Here is a 25,189-nt window from a genome sequence, read left to right as displayed (position 1 = left end):
GGTTCAACAAATCACTGAAAGTACTGTCGTGGTCTGACAAATCCTGATCTTATCACCTAGCTGTACCATCACACTTACTTTCTGGGACCTCCACTTCCCCCGGTGGTTGGACAATCGGAGCATTGTCATTAACATCTACCACTTGTATCCTCACAATACTTGTAGCAGAAAGTCTAGGGTTTCCTTTATCAGCAGCTTGTACAACCAACCTACAATTAAAGGAAGCAGCAATTGTCACCATCTGTCAAAAGTCACAGAATTATTCACCAATGATATAAACAGGGAAAAAAACAGGTTAGCTCTTTCAGCTCCTTATTGCTCAATGTAAATTCCATCTTTCTTCCCATAAGGGTCACTGTCTGCAGTTTTATGATTTGTCTCTTGTATGAATGATGTCCAAAAGACTCTAGGTGGCAAAAATATACTGAAAACATAATGACAAAAGGATGCATTTATTTCACGCAATTTCATATGAAATGCAGGTAGTTAAAAAAGCTAGCAAGACTCTTGCAAATAAGACATTTCTCCAGAAAGCAACTCAGAGCAGGGAATAAATTGTAAGTATTGAATTGTCCTTTGGAGGAATCTGACTGTCCTCATTGATTACGGAGAGACAACAGAAACAAGAAAATCAGGTGGTATGAAAACTTCCAAAGTAATACTCAGACAATGTCTGTGGAGATATAGAATAACCCCCCCCCATTATACTGTTAAGTGATAAACTGAAACTACTGAATACAGGCACCATTTGTCAAAGTTCCCACTGGTTTTAGTGGGACCAGAATCTCATAGTCAGATTAAGAGAGCTTGCCTTTAGGCATCCATGTTAGACCTGCATAAGGATCAGTAGTGAACTGTCAACAACCTTTTGATTTCCACAAACAACGTAGCAAAGAAAACAATAAGCAAAGATAAACACAGATAGAAGGATGTTTACTCTGTGGGAACCAGCTTCTAAACAATAAAGAGAAAACTGTTACTGTAAGCAAAAAATTCTTTCTTCACTCTTCCCCACAATTATGAATTATCCAGAATGAAATTTAAAATTAAATCTAACTCAGCAGGTGCTCTAAAAAAAGAGATGATTGAAAACAGATAACATCAAGCTACAAGAAAGAATTTACATGTCAGGGCCCAGCATATCTATTAAATGTTTTGGGTACTAGCAATTTTTATGTGTGTCATGCTTCCTGGGTCTCCTTACAGATCTTCTGAAAGTTTAATTTCTCCCTCTAAGTCACAATTGCTGTTCAAAGTGTCATGGAGATACCAACTTCTAAATGCTCACATGACAGTACAGAAAACCAAGGCTGTAACTCAAGCTGTGGATTGCACTTCCACTCCTGAACCACATAAACTCTGCTCTGGGTGCCCCTGTGGTTTCTGACACTGAGAGAATACAACTTGAATTGCCGACTAATATTCAGTCAGTGACCATGTATAATTCCATACATAAAGTGTATTTTTTCTAGAATGAATATTGGGAAAGTACATATGGAAATATTTTACTAAAAATAATCACTTTCTAAGGTTTCAGGAAAAAACTCTCATAAAAACATCTCAGCCAAGGCATTAAAATTAAGGTTCTGTCAACACTTTCATTACAATCCCTCTTACAAGAGGCTTAGAACTTCTGGGGATGAAAATGTTCAATTTAGATAAAATAAACAACTCCTTGCAAATTGGAAAGAACCAATGGTGTCATTTTGAAATTAAACAGCATAACACTTTTAAAAGCTTCTTTTGCTATTCACTTTTCACCTAGCAACAGGATTAAAAAAGTATTAATAAAGAGAAGGAATATGAAGCTTCAGACTCCTTGAACAAATTGTCTATTTAAACTGCTAGAATTCCAACATAAATACTGAAATAAGTCAGGCTTCCAATTAAAGATAGATATCAGAATTGTTAGACTTACATGTTCAATGCTTCACTAACAGCAAACATCCTTCCTTGGAGGATTTATTACAGGCATTCTTTAAAGTACTACTTGTAAATAAAATGTATTATGCTATTTAAATGACTAAAAATCAGGACTGATGTTTCTGATTCAGTGAAAAACTGAAAAAGAAACTCCAAATGAAGTACTCTGCATATTAAGTTAACACAAAGCATTCCCTTTAGGAGACTATTATCTTACACTGATATTTAAAAAAAATTCATATTCTGTTCATCTTTTTAATGTGGTTTTCTAAAAGTTATTCTGGTTCATAAGAACTGTGATTGGATGATTAAAAATTTGAGGCCCTGGAGGATCAGAAACTTGCAAATACTTTAACTGATGCCTCAGCCATATGGGAAAAAAAAGTAATTTCCACTAACACATATAAAGCAACCTTATTTTTGTAGAGATTGCAGCATATAAAAAGGGTATATTTATGAATCAGGATGCTCTTACTTTCTCTCAAGGCATAATTTGTTTTCTTTCTAAATTCAAGTATGGCACGACTGATAAAGAAAAACTGTCACATCCACTTGATTGTATTTACTCACAATTTCAAAACAGGAAAAAACTAATACTGAGCACAAGACAACTTATAGATGGAAACAGATTACAGAAGAATCTTTATCTGATTATACAGGAAGTTTGAAATATATTCTATTTTAAATCAAAAAACAGAACATGTCCCTGCTTTTTGGATTTGGTTTGAGTGCTTTCCCTCTGCCTTTATGTATAAAAAAATGGTTCCAGAAAAGGAATGGCTGTGTAGATCTTAATGAACTGAAAACCAGGAACTGTCATCATTCCTCTAGTGAATCATCATGCTCACTTATATCAGTAAGTGTTGCAATTGATTGAATAAAACTATTTTCCTTCTTAACTTTGAGAAGTACCCAAGAATCCATGGTAAAAAATGGCCAGTTTTAGGGCTGTTTTCAATGCTGCCTGGCTTGCACCCAGGCTCTGTGGCTAATGGATATCAACTGAAAACTGTAAAACACATACCATGAGCAATCTCATGCTAAAGTGAACAAAAAGAAGAATAAGGTTTTATAAGATCCCTGCATACAAACCTGTAAGATGAAGTGTTTTCACGATTTAGGATTGTGTTAGTTGCTAAAATCCCTCTTGCTGAATCAATTAGAAATGTTGCATTTTCGTTACCAGATAAAATTGAATATTCGGTTTCTCCATTCAGCCCACTGTCAAGGTCAGTTGCAAATATCTGTTTAGGAGGAAACCTGAGGCTTAATTCAAAATAGCAGAACATTATTTCAGCAAGAAAAAAGTATACTACAGTTATCTATTTCTACTTACTTTCCTCTTGACAGCACAGATTTAAGCAAATAATCATATTGGCCCTCAACACAAGTGTCATGTGAGGTCATGAAATCTGCTTATGAATTGAGATAGTATGCGCATAAATTCTTTGCCCACACAATTTGAAATTCAACTACGTAAAGCATTAGAGGTGAATGTAATCATTTTTACACTGTTTACATTACTATAATGTTTCTGTTAGAATCCTATCTCTGTTTAGTGCCTAAAAATGAACTTTCTCAGTAGTCCAGGACTACCCTTTAAAGCATTACTGCTATAAAGATAAAGGGTAAAAGTAATTATTAAAGTTTTCAGACCTTTCATTGGATGGTTCATTAATTACTTTTTAAAATAAAAACCAGCAGCGTAAATGTTGCTATAAAAGCAATATTGTTAATAACATTCAACAGCAGCGCACAGGTTCCCTCAAAGATTTTTCTGACTCTTCAATGAGTTGTCTTTGTATTTTTCTGGTTGTTGAACAAGCATTATAATGAGTACAGGATCCAAACCATGGCAGAGACAAACAGTCAGACGGAATAAAGGAAACATAGTAGAATGTATCATGTCATAAAATTTTGACTACACATCTGGGTTGACTGCCTTTTGATTTTTCTCCATTGCTGGACATATGTTTCTCTAAATACAACGTCCATCAGTTTCTAATCACTTTGCCTGTGAGGCATTTGTAGCTTTCCATTTATTTATTCTCTAGAGGAGGAATATCTTTAGTACCTAACATGACCCTCACTGTGACCTGACCTGCAATGCAAGAACATGTACTGAGGAAATTATGTGTTCTTCTAGTCCAACTGATGTCTTCTTTTGCTCTAACATGGCCAGCTGGAAACACTTTCAGAGAATGGATCCATTCAGAGGAAGAAGTGTTTGCACATTTAAATTGAGACAAGCTGCTCTTTAAGCATCAGATTTTAAATTGAACACTTGGATTTGACTCCACTCCTAGTCTGATGGGTTGAAAGTATTCTTTTTATTGCTACAGCCCTTTCACAGTAGATGCATTAATGCCGGACCCAGCCTACATTGTAACCAGAACCATAGCTTTGAATAATTCTTTTCAACTACTTAAGAGATAAACAGAATATTAAAAAAAAAAAGAAGAATTTTAAGTCCAGCTGCACAACTAGTAAATATATAAAGATTTTTATATAATATGAGATATTTCTCCTTCAACTTGATAAAACTGAAAGACCTGAAGCATGGTCTAGACTAAATCATTGAGTATTTTAGATATGCAAGCAAAGTAGTAGCTACACCAAGAACCCCACTCTTGATTTTTGAAAGATGATGGTGGTCCAAAACAGACTGAGTAGGACTGCATTTGTGACCAAATTAACCAAACTTGTATCTTCGCAGGCTGAGTTCTGTAGTTACAAACATTTACTTACCTGTATGATGTCCGTTTTAGCAGTTTGGCCTTCCCATACCGATGCTTTGTAACAGCTTTGCTCAAATTTCGGTACGTTGTCATTCACATCCTGTATCAAAATAGTCACTCCACAGAGCGCTGAATCCAAACTATTTTCAGCCAAAACTGAAAGATGTATTTTATTCTTAACTTCATAATCAAGAAACTTTGGCTGTTTTACTGTGATTGTACCTGTTTATGAGAGAAAGAGAGACAGATGACATGCATAGTTAGGAAAGAACGCCAACAAAAGCAGTTACGAAACCTATAATGTATGTGGTCTCCTTTGCTGAACACACCACAGAAGTTCAGCAAGCTTCCCACTGTGTCCTCCCTATACCTGACATCATTTTCTAAGTGCAAGTTATTGGATAAATCTCAGCTAAGTTCTTACTGATCAACCACTGTGTTGGCAATTTCCTAAAGCAAAAGAAATCAACTTGTAGAGGGGTTAGAGAGGAAGAAAGCGGCTGTGTGACGTGGGTTCCTTGACATGTGACAACAGACCAGCTGTGTCTCAAGAGACTTCTGGCTCTCATCTGCAGAGTAGCTACATCTAATGCTCCATTTATATACAAACAGGGCAATAGCTTTATCTGACAAATAGGCAAAGCACTTAGATTCCTTCTGATGCAGTGAGTTTCCCCACCAACTGTTATTCTGTCAAAAATAATCAGTGACTGAGACAACAGACAGAACTAGACATCTCCATGTTACACCTGAAATTTCCTTGGAAATCTGTCGTCATTATTTCAATGTTCTAATATAGTGATATATTAAAATTCTTCATTACCATCAAACATAGCCCCTTTGTATGTCAGTTTCATTAGATTTCAAAGAGTTTTGCATTAATTTTTCATTAATGATGCCATGAATATCTATATTCCGAACTTGTGATAGCGTAAGACCCCAACTACCACGTCTTTCTAAGCTAATACTTCTTATTTTGTTTTCTAAGACAAGCGGCAATGATTAATTGCTGTTTATGGATCTCTCCAGTGATCAAGAGTTGTGTTTTGAACATAAAGGTGGCAGGTAGTCTCTATCCAGCACAATACTTAAAAATTATCACATTCTGTATACAGAAAAAAAAAAGTACAGTGGCAGAAGGAATACATTTCAAGAAGGCAGAGAGTAACTGAAAGATCTTTGGGTAGCAACATGGAGCAAAGAATCAAGTTTGAGAAACATCACCTATGAGGACAATGTGAAAGAACCAGAGCCTCATTCTAGAGAAGTGCACGCAAAGAAGAAATAGGGTAACGCTCTTCAAGTACATTAAAGACAAAGGGAAAAACTCTATATCTATTGCTATTAGGTTAAGAAGTAATGAGTTGAAATTCTTTCAGCAGACATTTGGGTAAATTTGAATAAAAACTTTCCAACTGCAAAGACTTGTAAAGACTACCAAGTTTGCAGAATTACTATTGCTGGAGGTTAAGAACATGACAGACTAATGTCTGTTAGATTTAGGCACAGTTGGTTCCCTTTCTGTGGCAGGGGACAGATTAGTTTACATCCTTGGGTCACTTCTAGCTAGAGTTTATGTGATTCAACAATATAATAAATCCCACTAATAAGGGGAAAGTTTCTAGATAGTATAGTGGATGTCTGATAACAGCAAACAATTTTGGAGATTTTTTTTTTTCCAAAGCAGGGTTAATTAACATCAGTGCTTGAAAACTGAAGAGGAGCAGAGCTCTATCTGTTATGAACACCTAAGTTACAGAGGGCATCAATACAACTCCAAATACTTCTGCTTTACAAAGAATGGGTAGAGAGTCACGGGTGTCAAAATTAATATTGAGGAAAGAACTGCTCTTAAAAGTATGGAAAGGCAGCACTTCAAAATTTTCTAAGAAATGGGAAAAAGGTTTTATTACATTTACACCAACTATTTCAATACTCGACTACAATGGCTCAAAAGTCTCAAAGGAAGATTTGCGACATCCTGGGCTACACAAATCCCACTGGTGTTTGTGAAGAAAGTGCTTATGAGACTTAAAACATTGTGTAACCATTTCGCAACTTGGCTGATAAAAAACAAAACAAAACAAAAAACTAGTAGCATCTCTTTGTTTTTTTGGCATTCGATTTTTTGGGCAGTTGATATTGGAGAAGATTTACTTCCTCAGGGATAAACTTGCCTCTGACTATGACAGTCATTCAGCTTAACACTTCTAGCTTTATTTCAGTGAAATGAGAAGGACTTGGAAATCAAGCATATGCACTTCTAAGTGCCTCTCATCTGAACAAAACAAAATCATTTTAAACTGTCCATCTGCAGCAAACATTAGCAGCTCTGCAGGAGTTCACTGCTTGGTGCCTGGTGACAGCAGAATAATCAGAGATGAAAGCCACCAGGAAGTCAGACAGAATGGCATTTGTTAAGAGTACAACCTATCTATGCTACTTCTGAGAAAAACTGCTTATACTGTCTACGGCCAGCCCAAATAGACTATGGCTGTTCAAAAGACAGCTCTCTTGCTGCTCATATTCAGAAGGAACTGAAGCAAACGGAGAAGTTACACTCTCTTACACACCAGGGAAGAGACCACACTCTTTAACCTAGACATACAGTTGAGAAAAACTACCAAGTTTACCTGTAATTGGGTGTACGGAGAATACGCTTTCCTCATCACCAAGGATACTGTATTTTATGCTTTCTCCTGTAAATTTGTGTTCGTAAGCTTCTACAGTTAGAAGTGACGTACCTATGGAAACAAGACATTTTCATAATGTCCACTTAATAAGGTTTTATTGCAATTTTATATTACTTTGAGTGATAGCAGATGCACAGCCAAACACACGTGAACTAGCCTAGCTTCTTATTATCGATTTGAAATAGTAGACAAGAAAAACAAATCCTCGACAACCTTTCACTGTAATGCAACTTCATAGGCAAGGCACTATCTATCCCTCCTTGCCCAGTAAATTACTTGTCTGATTGCGACTTCATCACCTGCCTAATGAAAGTATAAGTTTTTAACTTCTGTTGATTGCAAACTCCCAAGTACCACCAAAATTACCTCTTAACTGAAGTTATATTTGGAAAAGAAAAATTATTATTTTTTCTTTCTAGTGGTGGTGATAACATTGATTGAGTTGAAGGCCAAAATAGACATTGAATATTAAACTCCCTTTCTGAGGTTGTCTGAGAAAGTGTCTTTTTATTTGTGTGGTCTTCTTATTCGGGTTATGCCACCTTTGGTCATTACAATCTAACCTTTTCATGAATTCTTTCAAGGAAAATAGTCCTTTTTGTAGCATGCATAAGAATGCGTGTTACTTCTAAATCACTACAAAGAGGTCCTCTATTTTTCCTTCATTTATCTAAGTTCAATTTGAATTTTTGAGAAATACTTGAAATATTCTTAAAAATTTTAAGTAGTCATTTTCTGACAGATGGAATGAAAAACTGAATGTGTCAAAGGCAGATGAGTTGAGCATTATCTGAATTCAATGAAAAAAAGTAATGATTTAATACAGAATATAAAAGATGTGAAATAAAAATCCTATTTGAAATAGGATTAGAGAAAAAAATCAAACTGAATACATTATCCTAATCAGAGTCATGTTAAACAGAATTGTAGCAAGTTTTATTTAAAAAAATTATCAATATTCTCAAGTAACTGTTCTTTTCAAGAGTTATGAAATCTTTTAGCACATATGGTAATTGATTTTTAACCAATTTTAATTGTTTAAATTAATTTTAATTGATTCCATCCAGCTGTGATGGAATGAGGTTACCATACATCCTGAACTCTTCCAAACAGCATTACAGTCAGCTAGCTATTTTATTACATTACAAAGGGCATGCTGTTCACATTGAATTTTGGAAGGAAGGGCTTTATCTTTAGTGTAAAGGTGAGAGGAAATGTTGTTCTTGGTACCGTTACTTATTTTATTTTAGTACAGTTAGCCACTAATTTTTAAAAACAGGAAATCTTGTTTTATATGCTTTGTAATTCACTCCTAAAATCTGCCAATTAAAAACACAAACACTCTGATTGTGACAGATACGTTTTCTGCACTAGTGAATATATTTATTATAAGGGCTCTGGAAATAAGATCTACCCATCCAACAGACAGATATGAAAATTGTGCAGTTGCTTTTAGGATCTAAAATGGGTATCTTCTGGATGATAGTAGGTTGAATGTTCATTGCTGGGCAACTTTGATTTACAGTCGAAGACAGCAAAAGGGCAATCATTTATAGCATCCTCCTACCAGAGCTAAAGATAAGAAAAAAAAATTCAAGGTCCAGACTGTTTATATTTATCTTCCAACACTGTACTTTTTGACTGCTGGCTTTAGAAGAAAACCTACCACAAACACAGCAAGCAGCAGTAGTTCCATTTGAATCCGTTTTTCAGGGATTAAGTTAATAAAATGTTGCTCTGGGTCCTCAAATTCTAATACTTTAAGTTTTATATTTTCATGTGATTAAAATTGTTTAAACCTTATTTATTTATTTTTGGCAAAGAACATGTTTCCTTTCTGATAAATTTCACAGAAAATGACTCCTTTAAACAGCATTTTTTTTACAGCTCATTGTGAAAAAAATACGACCAAGCTCTGACATCTCTATTGTGATACAAATAAATCCTATACAGATAAATATTAAAAGACAGCACCCATCCAGTAGCTTACAACATCGAGCATATGTGACTCAAACACTGCTCAAGCAGAGGTCACAGCATGTCGCACTGAAGCTTCAGCCCCTACAGCATTCCAAATCACAGTGACTTGTAGCTGCCAAGATGTTGCATGCCAAAATATTGCCTGCCAAAATATTGCCTTCACCTGTGGTTCCTCACAGTCCTTTTCTCCCCCTGGAGCTGAAGTTCAGCAGACCCCTTCTTGAGCCATTTCACTGTGTCAAGCTGGTAGAAAACTAACACAGGAGAAGGGGAGCTTTCTGGCTGTAAAGCACAGTGAAATGTCACGGCAAGGATCAGGTCAGCACTGAAGCCAGTATAAGGAAGGATGGAGATGAGGATCACAGCTGAAGATAGTCAGATGGGCTTGAAACACTACACAATCAGCTTCTAAATTAGTTAAGAATATTAAAGGTATAAGAAGCGCGGTTTAAAATGTTTATGCTTCGTTTTTCAGTTAAATCACAGACATACTGCTTTTGAAAGTATCTCAAACTGTTTTAAAATATCATGCATACCAACTTTTACTTTATGCCTGCAGACTTGAAACTGAAGTAGGGCAGCTTGGGCACTATTTGCCTACCTGGCAAAAAAAGCTCATAACAATGTTTGTTGTATTCTGTGTTCGGACATACAATGCACACCAAAACTGAGCTACCATATAATCTATACAATTCTTTTTCTTCTGTCTTCTGCAGTCAGCCTTGCAGTCTTTTTCTCCTCCTTTATCATCTAATTCTGATTCATCCTTGTCCTTATTTCTTGAGATCTCTTAATTGCTAATGAAAGAAAAAGCTAACTGAGCACAAAGAGATGACTCGCAGAATAAGAGGCTACATATTTTATATCTGTTAGAAAAAAAATGATTCTGCAAATGCAGAGGAGTCAACAAGGTTTTTTGCTGAATCTGTATTCAAGGAAGTGCTATGCATATAATCATTCAACTGAAAGCCTGGTGAATAATAAGGGTTTCTCTGGGTAGCCTCTGAAGAATGCAGAGACCTAATTACGTATTGACTGGCTTCTAAATGCAGTTTATAATATTTAAAGACATTAAATATTTGTTATTGAAGAAAAAATAGAAGAATAGGGTTTTCTGAAGATCATTACACTTGGAGGTCATACACTTTAAGTAAAGAAAATCTGACCATAAGAGCCAGTTCCTGAGGTACTTATCTAAAAGACAATTTTAGACTAAATTCAAACTATGGACCCTTGGCTTTGACTTTCATTGTTTATATTGTTTTGAGTTTTGATTCTTTTAAAAATAAACTTAGAGCTTTCCCACTCTATTAGTTAAGGCAGAAATAAAATGAGGAGGAAAAGCCACATTTATTAATACCAGGTCTACAAATAATCAGTATGTAATGTAAATCTCCCTTGGACTGAATACACTGCTGCTATTCATACTTGAAGGGGTCCCAGATCACATATATCCTGTAAGCTAACTTCTATGGGAGTTTTAATTATAATCATGCCTTTTTTCCTGAGAAGTGAAGTATTTGATATGCACTTATGCTTATATAAATAAGAGAATACTATAAGCGGAGCAAAACAAAGATTAATATTTGGTAAAATCTTTCATACTCTTAAAAGAATTTGATCTTCTTTACAAATAGCCTTTTATTAAAAATACAAACTAAAATTTTGGGTTGAAACCCTCTAGCTTACCCTGAAGCTTTGTGAAATTTCTTTTAATCAAAACAACTTAAATCAAATCTGATTTATGTTTTCTATAGATTGAGTGGGAGAACATCTGACTATGGCATTCTGTTACCACAGTTCCTTGGGGTATTTCCATGATTTCAGGCTGGATTGTCTAGCCTGACCCATAAATGTATCCACACTTAGGAAAATTTAGGATCAGATTAGTTTATCAATTGCTGCAAAGTTCTCATTTTCATTTTCTTTCTTTCAGCTTGTTTCCTAACAAAACCTATCTTTGCTCTTATTATCTTTTCCTGAACAGAAAGAAATTTAGATCTTTCCTGATATAATGCAGGATTAGTGCAAATTAATCCAATCTGTCATGAAAAAGCAGATGCCAGGGTCTTCATCCTACTCTCCATGGAAGAGTGACAATTAAGTTCCTGTGACACATTCTAAAAATATAAGCTTGCTGCATCAACAGATAGACAAAATTCAGAGTTCAGGGCTTCCCTCTCCTTTGCAGAGCAATACGCAATTAATTACTGTACAGTGCTGATTCTAATAAAACAGGGTGTATCTGTGAATCACAGTCAGAAAAAAACAGGTTTAGGCCACCCAAAATTACTTGCAAATCCTGGTCAAATTCATGGAATAAAAAATATATTTTAAATGTCAAGACAAATGTACTTAGGAATTTATACATTTTTTGTATTTGAAATAGAAGCCATAAATGAAGCACTGGTTTCACACACAAAAGAATAGTAATAATAATAAACTTTTATCCTGTGGATTCAGTACTTAAAGTACTCAGAATGGAGTAAGAAAAATGGAAATACTCCTCTGCCAAAGGAGACCTGAATCTACACCTTTCTTATTTCCAGAGGGTGTTGTAACCACCATTCTACTGCATTCTCTTCTATTTCCTGTAGGAAGTCTTCCACTTTTTCCAAAATCATGCATGTTTTTTGACAGACAGTGGGAAAACAAGATGGATGCTCTAGTCTCGTGGCTTGGTCACAGTTCACAACTTTTTTGTGAAATGTTTTGTTTTCAGGCTATTTTATCTATGGTCAAAAAAAAGTCACTTAATCTAAAGTGTTTTTTCACCATATTGCATATTTTTGACCTGTTAACTGAAACATTATTAATACAGCATTATCTTAATTTTAAAATACACTGCTGAAAATTTGGCTTGTAGTCTCAGCGACGTACATAGGAAGAAATGTCTGAGCAATCCTAGCAGTAGTTTCTGCCACAGCCATCTTCGCCCTCAGTTCTCTATTCTGTTTGTAATTACCCATGTATATTGATTGGTTTTCCAAAATTATTAGCACATTTTGTCTTTACTGATTCCTAATCAAATATATAGGCTGTTATTCAAGATCTAAGAATTCACTAGTCTCACGATACCCTTAGGATATAAAGGAATATTGCTCTCATTTTACAGAGGGAAATTTGAACTATAAAGAGAATAAATGACTTGTTCAATGTGAACCTTGTGAGGCAGCTTTTGAATCAAGAATGTAGTCCAGGTCAGACCTCTAAATACGTCTGGTCAATTGTACAGTGGTATTTGTGGGTGGAAAAAAAAGTGAAAGGCACTCCTTTCTGCCCCTCATTATGATGAACCCATCCCCTGAAGCCGGAAAAAGTACTTACCATATCTAATCAGCAGGATGCACAACTACAAATACCCTCTAAATGATAAAAAATTAAAGCAGTAATTCTCATCATTACAATGAACAAAAAATAAATCTGTAAGCACCTTGTGATTTAAGCCGTTTATCTGTTGGTAGCAGGCTCTACCTAGAGATGTACTGTAGAAGTCTGAATGTTGATGTACTACAGTCTCCGAACTTCTTTCCCCTTCACATCACCCTACCCCCTTATTCTCTTTCTGGAAAGTCCAAGACTTAGGTAAGGTTTTACAGTCTCTCTGAAAGCTATTACAGTTCATTAAGGGTTTTGCAAAAGTAAAAAAAATAAAAATAAAAACTTGTGTTGCAACTGGTACATACCACTCATCTCGTCTGAATCTCAGTGTGTTGGCAAGTGAAACAAGGAGTAAGCGCTGTCCACCCATCATTAAAGTCATTTTGCTAAAGGAGTTAACCCCCTGATGTTCAGTGCTTCGCAGGCTGAGGGGCTGGGAACACACCATCTCTGGTACGGGAGTTTTCTGCTTAATGTGAGCAACACCACTGTACACGAGCAGCAAACCTGTGTGCCAGACAACACCTCCAACTAACAGATTATGATCCTTTTGCTGGTATGCTGGCAAAGGGCAGAGGGGTATTTGCTCCATCCAGCTTAACTTTTCCCCGCTGCTGCACAGGAAGGACATTTCCCTACACTGTTTGTTAAAATTACCATCCCAAATGGAAAGGATCCCAACAGCTGCAAGAATGCAGATGGGAATTTGATACCTACCTGCTGCACTGTTCTCAGGCACACTTGCTTCATACAAGTTACGGCTGAACGAAATCTGCTCCTCTTGTCCCTCTGTAAAGATAATGACCATGGCCATGGCTGTTCGAGGTGAGCTACCTTGATCTGAAGCCATCACAAGCAGCTGAGCACTGAAGTCTTTGGAAGCCAAGGGCTGCTGAAGAACGATGGCACCCGTCACTGCGTCAATCTGAAAAACAGTTTCTGGCACCAAGCTAAAGACAACAGCTCCATTTGGCCCCAGATCCACGTCCTCTGCTCTCACAGTGGCTACGGTCTCGTTGACAGCAGTTTCAGCAGGCACGAAGGCCCTGACAAGGTTCTGCAGAAACACCGGGTCATTGTCATTGACATCGTCAACGTACACTACAACGCTGACAGTGGCACTTCTCGGCCAGTGAGCGCTACAGTCACTTGCCACAACCCTGAACGTGTACTGGGATTTGGTCTCCCGGTCCAGTGCCTTTGTGGTAACTATGGAACCTGTTACGCTGTCAATGGCAAATGCTCCAAAGGTGTCGTCTATAAGCCGGTATGTAACTTCACCGTTCAGGCCATCATCTTCGTCAGAAGCAAAAAGGTCCAGGATGGCTGAGCCTTCCTCTAGGTCTTCTCTCACGGAGACGTGATACTGGTTCTTTGCAAACAGAGGGCTGTGGTCATTTTCATCCAGGACTGTTACGTACAACAGTGCAGTGGAGCTTCTCGAGGGCCTGCCTAGGTCATGGCACTCAATTACAAGGGTGAAATTGCTGATATCCTCTCTGTCTAAGGTACGAGTGACCAACAGTTTTCCTGAAGTATTATTTAGTGTGAAGTATTCTCCATCGTTTCCACCTTTCAAACACACAAAATAAAATGATGACAAACAATTGCTTTTGAAGAAGAATCCCTTGTGAATACCACATTAATTGCAATAACACAATCCAATTGCCAGTGCAGCTGGTGTGCTCATGTGTCTTTCACATATTTTTTTCCTCTTATAAGAATTAAAACCTGCATTTCATTTAAATCAGTGGGTGGCAATGACAGTAAATACAGAATATCATATCAATTTACAGAGTGGCTATTTTGCCAGATGCATGTCTTTTTTCCTAAAGCAGCACACCTTATAAAATCTCCTGCAACTATGCTGCTGCACAAAGTGACCTCTTCCCAACCTTAGTTACAAATTCCAGAAACCTATAAAGCATTGCTGACGATTGTAATTACATGCTCCTTGCTCTCTTCTACAAACTTGTCTCTTGGAAGTGAAGAATTGTGCAAGATCTTGATTTGCGGGGGAAGGTAAATATGAAGAAGTTGACAGAAGAAAAGTTAGCATTTTTAGTAACAGTGAATGGCATACATACTTTATAACAAGTAGAAAGACCATTAAAGGTAATTAAAGATCATGAAATTAAAACCAAAAAAACACAAAGGAATTCTTAACTGCTTCTTCAAAGAAAAATTTGTTGGCTGTTACCACAGTAGCTATGTGCCTACCTATGTGCCTCAGCTATTGCTGAGAGCCACAAACCAAAGTAAGCGCAGCGTGCTTGTATTTCTGCACAGATTTTACCGGAGGCTTTGAACAGCTGTGGAGCTTACATTGGCATAATGGACATGTGGAGAGTTTGGCAACATGAAAATTAAGTATAACTTTAATTGGTGAGTGAAAGAAGCTCTCAAGAAACAAAGTTTAAAAAAATATATAAAATAAATAATAAAATAATAAAATTCAGTTAGTTCTTGTACTTACTTGCAAGGGTATATTTACATTCAATACTTCCACAACTATTACAACAGGGACAAAACTATGCTTTTGTGATAAATGCCTCCTTCCAGCATTTGACTGTTTTTGTTCTTCTGTTCTGTACTATTTCAAATCCAGAAAACAGACAAAGTGTGCTTGAAAAGGGCTTATTAATGCTGACAAAGGAGTGAAAGATTTTTTTTTTTTTCCTCTCTACATAAAAGAAGGATGTGGACAAGGCAGGAGGTAGTCTAAAACCTGGATACTGCTGTTTACATGCTTCCTGATTTATACTAACAAAAATGATAGGGTATAACTTACCAATTATTTGGTATCTTAGAGCTCCGTTATTGCCAGCATCCATATCTACAGCCCCAGCAACGTAGACTACTGAAGGCTGTTGATTCTCCAGAATATGAATCTCAGAAACAGGAAAGAGAAACTTGGGAGAGCAGTCATTTTCATCCAGCACTTTGCAGGTAACTGTCACTGTGCTTGATAGTGAGGGAGTTCCACCATCTCGAACCAAAACTAAGGTTCAAAAACAGAAAGCAAATTTTGTACAGAGGGTAGGCGCAACGACGGATACTCTTTAGCAATATCAGAGCAGTAGAGTTATTTGTGTTATGCAAAGTGCACATACTCTCCTGCTCCTGAAAATACTACCACTTCCATCTAATCCAGATGGCAAGAAGTGAACGTAATGATGACGGCAACACCAATTCCATTCCCACCTCCCATTTTACAAGCAGTCCCAGGTATTTCACACTGTTACCTTTAAGGCTGAAAAACTCCTGGGTTTCCCTGTTCAGTGATACAGCTGTTGTGAGTTCTCCATTCTCTGAGTTCATCCTAAATTTTTCAGATCCAGTTCCTGGCAAGATTTCATACTGAAGCAAGGAATTTCGTCCTTAAAAGCAGAATAGAAGCGTTAGTAAAACCGAGCCGCTCTCCTTACATGCTCTCTTTATTTTCCCCCCACGTTCTGGGAAATGGATTATGGATGAAATTATTTTTTTTAATGCAGTGATTAACTGCTTCTTCATTAGCACAAGAGATTAAAATTTAAAATTGGATCTTCAAAATGCTTGTCCAGCTGCTGCATTGTACCTGTGTTGCCTGCCACTCAAAGTGACCCCAGCAGCATTTCTCAGCATCCAGGGCAAGTCTCCAAGCAAGCTCACATATTGTTGTGGTGTAATACAGCACTAGCTTAGATCGTGGAATCTGTGCATCTGTCTTGTGCTCTCCCTGAGGTAATTAATTATTTCTCAACAGGATGTCAGGCAGTGCACCAGGCTGGTCTGGCAGCTCTGTTTCTCCAGTTTCCTCACTCAGAGCCAATACAAGCATCTCTATAAAGTATGATACGGAATAGCATAAACATCCAGAGAAAGCATCCGCTTCTTGGCATGCCCACAAGTTGTAAATATTTGTAATATTGAGCAGGCAGGTGCCTAAGTCCCATCAGGATTCATAGGGTAGGCATTTCCTAGTTGTCTTCAACACAAAAGCCAACTTGGTGGACATTCCCACAGCACATCTCAGGCCTTTTAGACTGTTCATGCTTGTAGCCAATCTCTGAAATCATACTGCTTGCCTTTGTGAAGTCTTGTAGAATTTCCAGAAGGGAAGATTAAAGATTTTCCCTCCCTCAATGTTTTTCTGAATGTCATCTCCAATCTGTTCCTAATTGCACCTACCATTTGCATACAGTACACAAATATTATTCTTCCTGTCCTTCTCTAGGAAATACTAGGCTAAAACCGTACAGGCTTTTACAACTCCTTCTTCCAAAGCTGCCTGAGTTGAACAAGAAATGGGATTCCACATTCCTATGAGTTATGATTATTTTATAATTTATTTCATATTTCATGTAGTTTCAACGCCCATCAGAGGAAAATACAATGTAATCTCAATTACAAGATCGCTAATGAGTTTAACCCTACATTACACTTAAAAGGCAGCAACCACTCATCTTGTACAACTGTGCTCATTCATTTGCACATTCTTCTGTTTCATGCAAACGTGGTTTTTTTTTTTTGTTTTGTTTGTTTGGTTTTTTCACACAATAAACAATCTTTTGGTCACACAGAGACAGTTAGTGCACCCGGAAAACTAAAGTACTCCTGGTAATACTATAACTGCTATTCCGAGTTAACACTGCATCCCTGATGTCAGCTACAGCAGCAAAAAATAGGATGGTCTGCAATGGAGTTGATGGAGAAACACCAAAGTGAGAAAAGAAACAGATTCTACAGTTTTGATGCCCGTGACTGCCTTTGTTTGCCTTTGAATAGCTTTGCTAAGTAGTTGACAATGCTACTGAAATTTGATTGAAGGAATTATTACTGTTATTTGCATCTAAACCAATTCAAGGAAGCAACATATTCATGAAAATACAAAAAAAAATGAGTTACAGAAATCCTTCCAGCTTTCTGGAAGAAAGGAGGAAAATCATGGCTGTAGGGACAATGAAGGAGAATATCTTGAAAACTTGATATTACCAACAGTCTATCAACTCTCAACTACCTTTAAAAAGATATTTGCAACTCTGTCTGCATTTATCCATCCTTAATTACCAACATGCTACAGGCAGAAAAAAATGCATGCCTGTATGCACTGCCAAGAGAGGAGGGTGATGACTCTATGCGTTCATGCGCTATGTGCTTGACATAGCAGCTGACACATCTGCACTTAATCCAACCTCCCAGTTAACTGGTTACTAGTCACATTTTGGGGGGCTGAAATTATAAACTGGAATGAGCAATTGAAGACGTGTGTTTACTCGCATCACACAGTTAGATGTTGGCCTTGGGGCAAGTAGAGAGCTCCCACACTGTGTAGAAGACATATAATATGAGGAAAGGCAGGGTTGCAGTAAGTACAACTAGAGATAGGAGTCAGCGGAACAAGAATTTTCATGGATATCTATGCGGGGAAAAAAAAAAATCTGTACAGGCAAAATTTTAGCAGTGATTTCCACAAAAGACCTTTTGAAGTGGCAGTGAGCTTAAAGCTTGGGTCAAACACAAAGTAGATGACAGCTGCTTGCTCTTTCCTTCACAGATAATACATAAAGTAGAGAAACAAATAAAACCAAACGGTTGATGATGGCTGCAATTGTCAGTAAAAATCATTCCATCATTCCTCCCCGTGGTCAGTCAGGGAACATATGAGGTGAAAGAAACAATACAGGAAGGAAAGTCCTCTTCTGAGACTGGAAATATTACTGAGATTTGAATTGCAATTTAAAGAGCAAATAAAAATGATGTTTAAAATGTGATAAAAAAAGGAAAAAAAGAACACCATGAGAGCAGTTGTCTTACTCAAAAATTATGTCCCAAAAGGATAAGAAAAGTTAGTTATGTTATATTTGTATGGTGCCTATATAAATCTTTTCTTACATTACGAGCGTCATTTCAGTATTTGGAACAATACTGCAACATACATATGAGATTGGGCCAAATCATGAAAACGTGAGAAAAAGACAACAGAAGGGCTCTGATTACTGGAAAAATTATAAAGTAAAATATAATTAATAATAACAAAAATAAACACACACACACAACCACACCCCCCCCCCCCCCCCCCCCCCAACAACAACACAACAACCACCAAACAAAACAGGAAGGATCCATCAGCTCCAACGCTGCTCCAGCCTCAAGTATCTGTTCCATCAGGTGCACAATGGCTGGCCACATGCCACCTGGTAGACCTAGAGTGCCCTTCCTCTCCAACCTGCCAAGCCAGTCCCGCTCCCTTCTACTAATGGCTCCCAAAATTTCCCTTCTGTTGTATTTCCCACAAAAGGTGGGATAAAATAATATAAGGGATGGAGAAAGGAGACAGAGGAATTCAAGCAGATTCCATTCTTTTTCTATATTATCTAGCAATTTTTAACATCAATTCAGCCTTTGTTTTTACAGAGTGATGCACAAAGGAAAGAAAGTACATGGAAGAGTAAGGGAGACAGAGGTAGACGGTAATGCTGCTCAACTGGCATGAAGATGTTCATATACAGGGCTACCCACTCCTTCCTAACTTCCAAATACTTTACATAGTTGTGGAGAAATAGCTCTCCCATACAGCATCTCTGATGAGCTGTGCATCTCACATCAGCCTTTCATAATCAGTATGTGCTCTACTTTAAAATGGTAAATCTTACTGGGAGACGAAAGATGATTTTGCTCAAGAGCTTTATTTTTTGGATAGCACAATCTTAAACCATTCTCAAGATGTGCAGAAAGCAAACTCATGGTAAAGAGAAAGTCATTCACAAAGCTGAGACAAGTTTTAGGACAATTGCAGCAATATCCACAAGTTTAATTCTTTCCTCAGATTTCATTTTACTACAGATCACAAACTCTGTGCAACTGCTTCAGGTTACACCAACTGCATATGCTGTGCTTGGTATTCCTGAAGGTATGATTATCTCCAGCACACAGACCACCTGTAGCATCACATGCATTTCAGATATTCCGAAAGAACAGGTAGTTGAAGAACTGGATGGAGTTTTTTTTATTTGCTCAGCAAAGACTCTCTCACATTTCACCATTTTCTGTGAGCTTATGAACCACCCTTTTTACTCATCCATTTCGTGTATGTTTGAAAAGCAGTGCATTAATATTTTTAGGTATGTAAAATCGTATTTGAAATCCAGAGTGGTTTCCAAAATTCCTTCACAGCTCAGCTACCTGGAAAATCTTGGATGACAGTGCCCCTCTCTGGTCAGAAGAGATTAGTGCATATTTACTGGTTCTCTTACAAAACCAGGACCCTATCTCCTAACTTTTAAAACTATGCAAAACTGATGGAGAGAAACAAAATGTTCAAATATTAACTCTAATGGAGATGAACATTGTTTTCTGACTTATAAACAGAATACTCCGACTGTTTTCACATGAAATCTAGAGCATGCTGAGCTATCCACATCACCCAAGCACTCAGTTTATATTTAATATACTAATCAGGCACCAAGATTTGATCAGTCCACAGTGTTCACAATGAAATGTATAGCAAAGGGACTGAAATTACCTGCGTCTCTATCCATAGCTTCCACCTTTATGACCAGCTCCCCTGGATCCTGGTTTTCACGAACTGCAGTCTCATAAAGTTGCTGCAGAAATATTGGTCTCTCATCATTCACATCAAGAACAACGATGGTCAGAACTTGAGTTGCAGAGAGAGCTGGGCTGCCATCATCAATAGCCATGACCGTCAGACTGTAGCGCTCCTGAACCTCACGGTCCAGAAGCTGGGCTGTACTTAGGAGTCCTGTTATAAAGAAAGGAATCATTAAAGAAGTGCTCTGCTCCAGCTTAGGATGCTAGTCGTTCCAGCACTCACAGCTTCAGTGTAGCAGCGCAGGGCACTCTGTGCCACTGTTGCAAGGCTTCCAGACTGTGGAGCAGATCATTCCCTTTGGAGTCACCCAGAAATACTCATTTTGACATCAGGGAAAATTGGGATTCATGGAAATTGAAGTGAAGTTGAAGTTAAGAGATTTCTTTTTATTTAACTCTTGGCTTAAAGTTTTTATTTAACTTTATTTTCTTTTTGCACATTAGTTCTACAATTAGCAGCTCTACATATAGCATCTACATATATTAATGTAGCTGCGTATACATGCTTTAAGTATGCATTGTGTAAAAATCTGAGTGAAGTATTTCATTGCACACACTTTTTTCCCTGCTTCCCTTAGTGCCCTACTGGAAGGCATTTCAGTACATCTGCACAACACAGTCACAGTGCCATGCATAAATTTCTGAGCTGAGTCTCACTGAGCATGCATACTGAAAGTAGCACCACCATGCTCATCACATGGGGTAGAGTACCACAGTAATGTGGTATTTCAGTATTGCACTGTAAATACTCCCAAATATGACCCTGAGAAGCACAGCGTATGGACTGTAGACAGAAGTTACAGTACCTGTGATTTTATCCAATATAAATGATTTGTTTTCATTGCCTGAAACGATGTGATATGTAACTTGTCCATTTCTTCCCTCGTCAGGATCCTTTGCATTTATGCGGTGCACAAGAAAGCCCACCTCTGCATCCTCCATGACATAGGAAAGAGATGAAGACATGAAACTGGGAGTGTTGTCATTGATATCTAGAATAACAATTTTTGCAGTCAGGGAATCAAGTCTGCGATCAGCCATGTTTATTGTCTGGTCTGTGGCAGACACTGTAAGGATCACAGAGCGAGTGATCTCCCTGTCCAGTGGAAATGCCTGTGACCAAGGTGCCATATGAAGGGTGAATAAGAAAGGATTTTCAGCACGCTACTCATTTCCACAGAATACTCTATTTTGCTGTTCAGAAAACTGCCATCTCGCATCTTTTGCATTGAATGTGTAAACCAGAGTCCCAACAGGTACATTTTCCTCTATGCCAATCACTATGAAGTCATCTTGGAAACATGGGGAATGGTCATTCCGATCTTCTACATCAATACTGAGGAACACGGTGTTATTCTGTGGAGGATTATTATTGTAATCCTTTATAAAGGACTTGTAAAAGGAAGGTGGTGAAGCTGTTTCATAGTCAGTTCCTTGGAAAGAAAAAGGTCTCCCGTCAAACTATCTAAATTCGAAATGAACTCATCAACATCTTCAGCGATACCTAAAATACAATTCCTCCTGTTAGTTGCCAGATGATTACCAGGCAGCTTTACAGAAGTCAGTATTTGTGCAGGTTAAAGTTCTCAGGTATGACCAAGTGCTATGAAATCTTGAGAGAAGACAGGCCTCCCTGGGGAAAGTGGGATTACCTATAACAAAAGCACAAAGACTGCCACATTTTCCCATTGTTATTAGAAGTAGTGTAATGAAAATTATTTTCTTGACAGTTTAATCATTTATCATTTGTGACTATGTAATTATACTAACTATGCCTTGGAAAGCCAGAAAACAAACTTGACATGCTCTTAGCAGAGTTCAAACAGCCCTTGGCTAGTCACTACCAATAACTCTCCTCTTTTCATTCCCATATGAAAAAAAATAAGGGACAAGATAGTCTGTCATCATCTGATATTTGCAGGCATCCAAAGACAGGAGCCGGTGCTCCAACACTGCTACCTCTGCCCCTGCTCCAGAGCACTTCAGCTGCCTTTCTCCCTGGGACAGCAGCTCAGCACTCACACAGCTGGATTGGACAAGGAAGTACGGGTACTATGCTATAACATTTTGCCAAACACGCACAGAGCAGGTGACACCACAACCTGTGACGAGGAGCGTGCAGAGGGCCATGGCCAAGGCAGACCTCCTGCCTGCAGGAAGAGCACAGGCTGCATTTCACACTCCTGTGCAGAGCAGCCCTCTGTGAATCAGCACAAGTGAATGAGCTGTCCTTGCACAGAGAGAGAATTCAGAAAAGATAATATAGCTGAGAAACAACATCTACTCCAACAGGTGTTTTAGCTTCTATCTGTCCCGCTTCCAATCCCTCCTGAAATCTGCTTTTCATTCTGCCTACCTGGATATTTTCCTTCTCTTTTCCAGTGTTCATAAAGACCTCCTACTAAAGCACAAACATCATCTATTTGCAGGACAACCCGTAATATTGTGTCTTCAAAACAAATCAAAATGAATTTGGCCTCTGATTTCCTCACTCAACAGAAAAGCAGTTAGACTAAGGAAAATTGAAACAATATGCTTATTTCCAGATTTTTCCTTCCTTTGATTTATTTCCCTAGATTCTTCCCAAACTGCTTTTTTATTTTTTATTTTGTTATTATTTAAAAGGAATGAAGTATGCAGCATAGTTTTTCTACTGGCACAATACAAACAAGTACCTGGATGGAAACAGCAGTGTGTCCTTGAAGGGAAGGCATCCCCTGATCCCTGGCAGTGACTGTTATCCTGTAGTTTGATCTCGCAGTATATGACAGAGACCGGGTCGTTCTCAGCTCCCCAGTGACAGCATCAATCTGGAAGCATCCTGCACCCTCTTCTATAGGGGAAAAAATGGGTATCTGTTATTACAGATCTCTTCAGCTTGCCAAATGCCTCCATGGCACTGAACATGGTAATTTAATTAACGAGTAAGAAGGAGCAGGGCACAAAGGAAAGGGAACTGCTGCAGCCATTTGAATTTCACGGGCTTATTCGGTTCACCTCATTGAATAAGTAATAATTATAACCTGCTTACTCTAAATTTAAAAATTCAGAGACAGAAACACCGTGGAATACAAAAGCAACTGCTCACTTTTGTACTGATGTTGCTCACATTAATGGTGTGTGCATCAGGAGTGCAGCAGACACCCAAGGACTACCACTCCTGTTTCCAACCTAAGTTGGGAAGCAGGGCCAGAGTAAGTCTTTTTCTCTGAAGTGGCATGAAGAGTCAGTTAGGTGGTGCTGAATACACAGGTGGCTCACATCCCTGGTGAACTACGAGTCAGCAAAGAGACCCCTCTACCCCTAAAACAAAGCAATCACGGTGATGCAGCCTGCCCTGCCTCTGCTCTGAACAGGGAGACATCTGGGGGTGACTAGCATCTTACACTGATTTCTTCCAAAGCAATGTGAATATTGGAAATTACATTTTCATCCATCACCAAGAACTGGCCTCACGCTAATAACTGGCAAGTTCTAATTAAAATTACTACCAGTAGTTGCATCATATAACATTTATTTCAGTTTCAAAGAAAAAATCTACCACAGAAGAGTAAATAGATCTTTGCAATTTCTCCTCCACTTTCAGGGAGCACAATAGAAATCACTCTCCAGTTTTTAGTAAAATTGGAAAATATCTAGTATTTGATGTAGATTACCAGAAATGGAGAAAATCAAATTTGTCCTTACTACTTCTCTCTTAAAATAGTACACAAACAATTTTGCTACATGAATTTTTAATAAGGTGTGCTGGTGGGTTAAACAAAGTCATGTAGCGTAACAGCTGCTATTCTAATAAGCAACTGTGGTAAAAATAAATTCAATGCAGATGTAGTACAGAAAACACCCATAAAAAACACTGTATTTCCATAGGCACCTAAGCGAGCATGAAGCTGTTTATATTCTCCAAATCTGCACATGAAAATTAGTTAGCTGCCCATATAAGTGTTCATTCATATACCCAATCACATTGCCTCTAACTGCAAAATACTTGCACCTGTAGAATTTGAACAAACACTGAGCTCGCTAGTTAGAAAACAGAGTTTTGACAATCTACAAATAATTTTTCTAACGTTGTTCTGTTATTTTGACTGACTATACGGTTTTTAATGGCTCCACGAGCCCTTCTGGGTTGACTCTCACAGTCTGGAACAAATGAGGAAATTGCCAACAAAGGAAGCAATATGTAGTGACAATTATATTGAATGATACAGTCTCACATTCTGTATTGCAATAGTTTCAAATATTAATGCCACATTACTGTTTTCATAAATTGCTTTTGGTTACTTTTCAGTTTTAGGACCCAACAGTATATCTACATACACAGATATGCTATTTTGTCCAATATAGTATTTCATGACACAAAACCCCAGCTAAGAAAAAACAGCAAAGGAGATATGAAAAAAAGAACACTATGTGAATTGCATGCAAATATTTTCAACATTTTGCTAAAATTGACATTTAAAATAATTGATAGTGAGAGCTAACACGAAAAACAAAACAGTAAACAAAAGTGCATGAAAACCATTCCCTTTTTTCTATCAAAACAGATCCGTTAGTTACAAAATTGAAGCCAAAAAGAATACCAGTAAACAAGAAATACTGCATATAACTGCATCTGAGACAGAAGCTACAAGGATTCACCATGCTCCAGCAGTAATGAGGATCGTCAGTATCTCTACCATAAAACACCAATACCCATTTTTCTGTTTGAAGTAACAAGCATATAGTTAAGGTCAACTGAAACAGGCATCATTCAGAGCTTCAGGAGGCTGACGCTTGTCTCACAGGAGAAAGGAATTTACATTTCCTGAATAACATAAAAGAACTGGTCAGAAAAGAAACTACCGTAGTGGTTACTCATTAGAGACTATCATTCTC

At 37.7% G+C, this 25,189-nt stretch overlaps 1 protein-coding gene across 1 annotated transcript in view; it reads right to left on the bottom strand.

Annotated features, from left to right (window-relative positions):
• The window catches only part of DCHS2 (dachsous cadherin-related 2), a 107,984-nt gene that overhangs the window by 9,626 nt on the left and 73,169 nt on the right, over positions 1 to 25,189 (bottom strand). Inside the window, 14 exon segments of the mRNA XM_040555375.1 lie at positions 79 to 209; positions 3,016 to 3,167; positions 4,672 to 4,883; positions 7,295 to 7,405; positions 13,433 to 14,287; positions 15,507 to 15,716; positions 15,961 to 16,095; positions 20,223 to 20,462; positions 21,118 to 21,424; positions 21,426 to 21,471; positions 21,473 to 21,528; positions 21,530 to 21,741; positions 21,744 to 21,963; positions 22,987 to 23,144. Of these exon segments, the coding sequence (XP_040411309.1) occupies positions 79 to 209; positions 3,016 to 3,167; positions 4,672 to 4,883; positions 7,295 to 7,405; positions 13,433 to 14,287; positions 15,507 to 15,716; positions 15,961 to 16,095; positions 20,223 to 20,462; positions 21,118 to 21,424; positions 21,426 to 21,471; positions 21,473 to 21,528; positions 21,530 to 21,741; positions 21,744 to 21,963; positions 22,987 to 23,144 (3,045 nt within the window).

Source organism: Cygnus olor, chromosome 4 (assembly GCF_009769625.2).
Source record: "Cygnus olor isolate bCygOlo1 chromosome 4, bCygOlo1.pri.v2, whole genome shotgun sequence".
In the NCBI taxonomy this organism is placed as follows: Eukaryota; Metazoa; Chordata; class Aves; order Anseriformes; family Anatidae; genus Cygnus; species Cygnus olor.
This window is presented reverse-complemented; position numbering and strand designations above follow the sequence as displayed.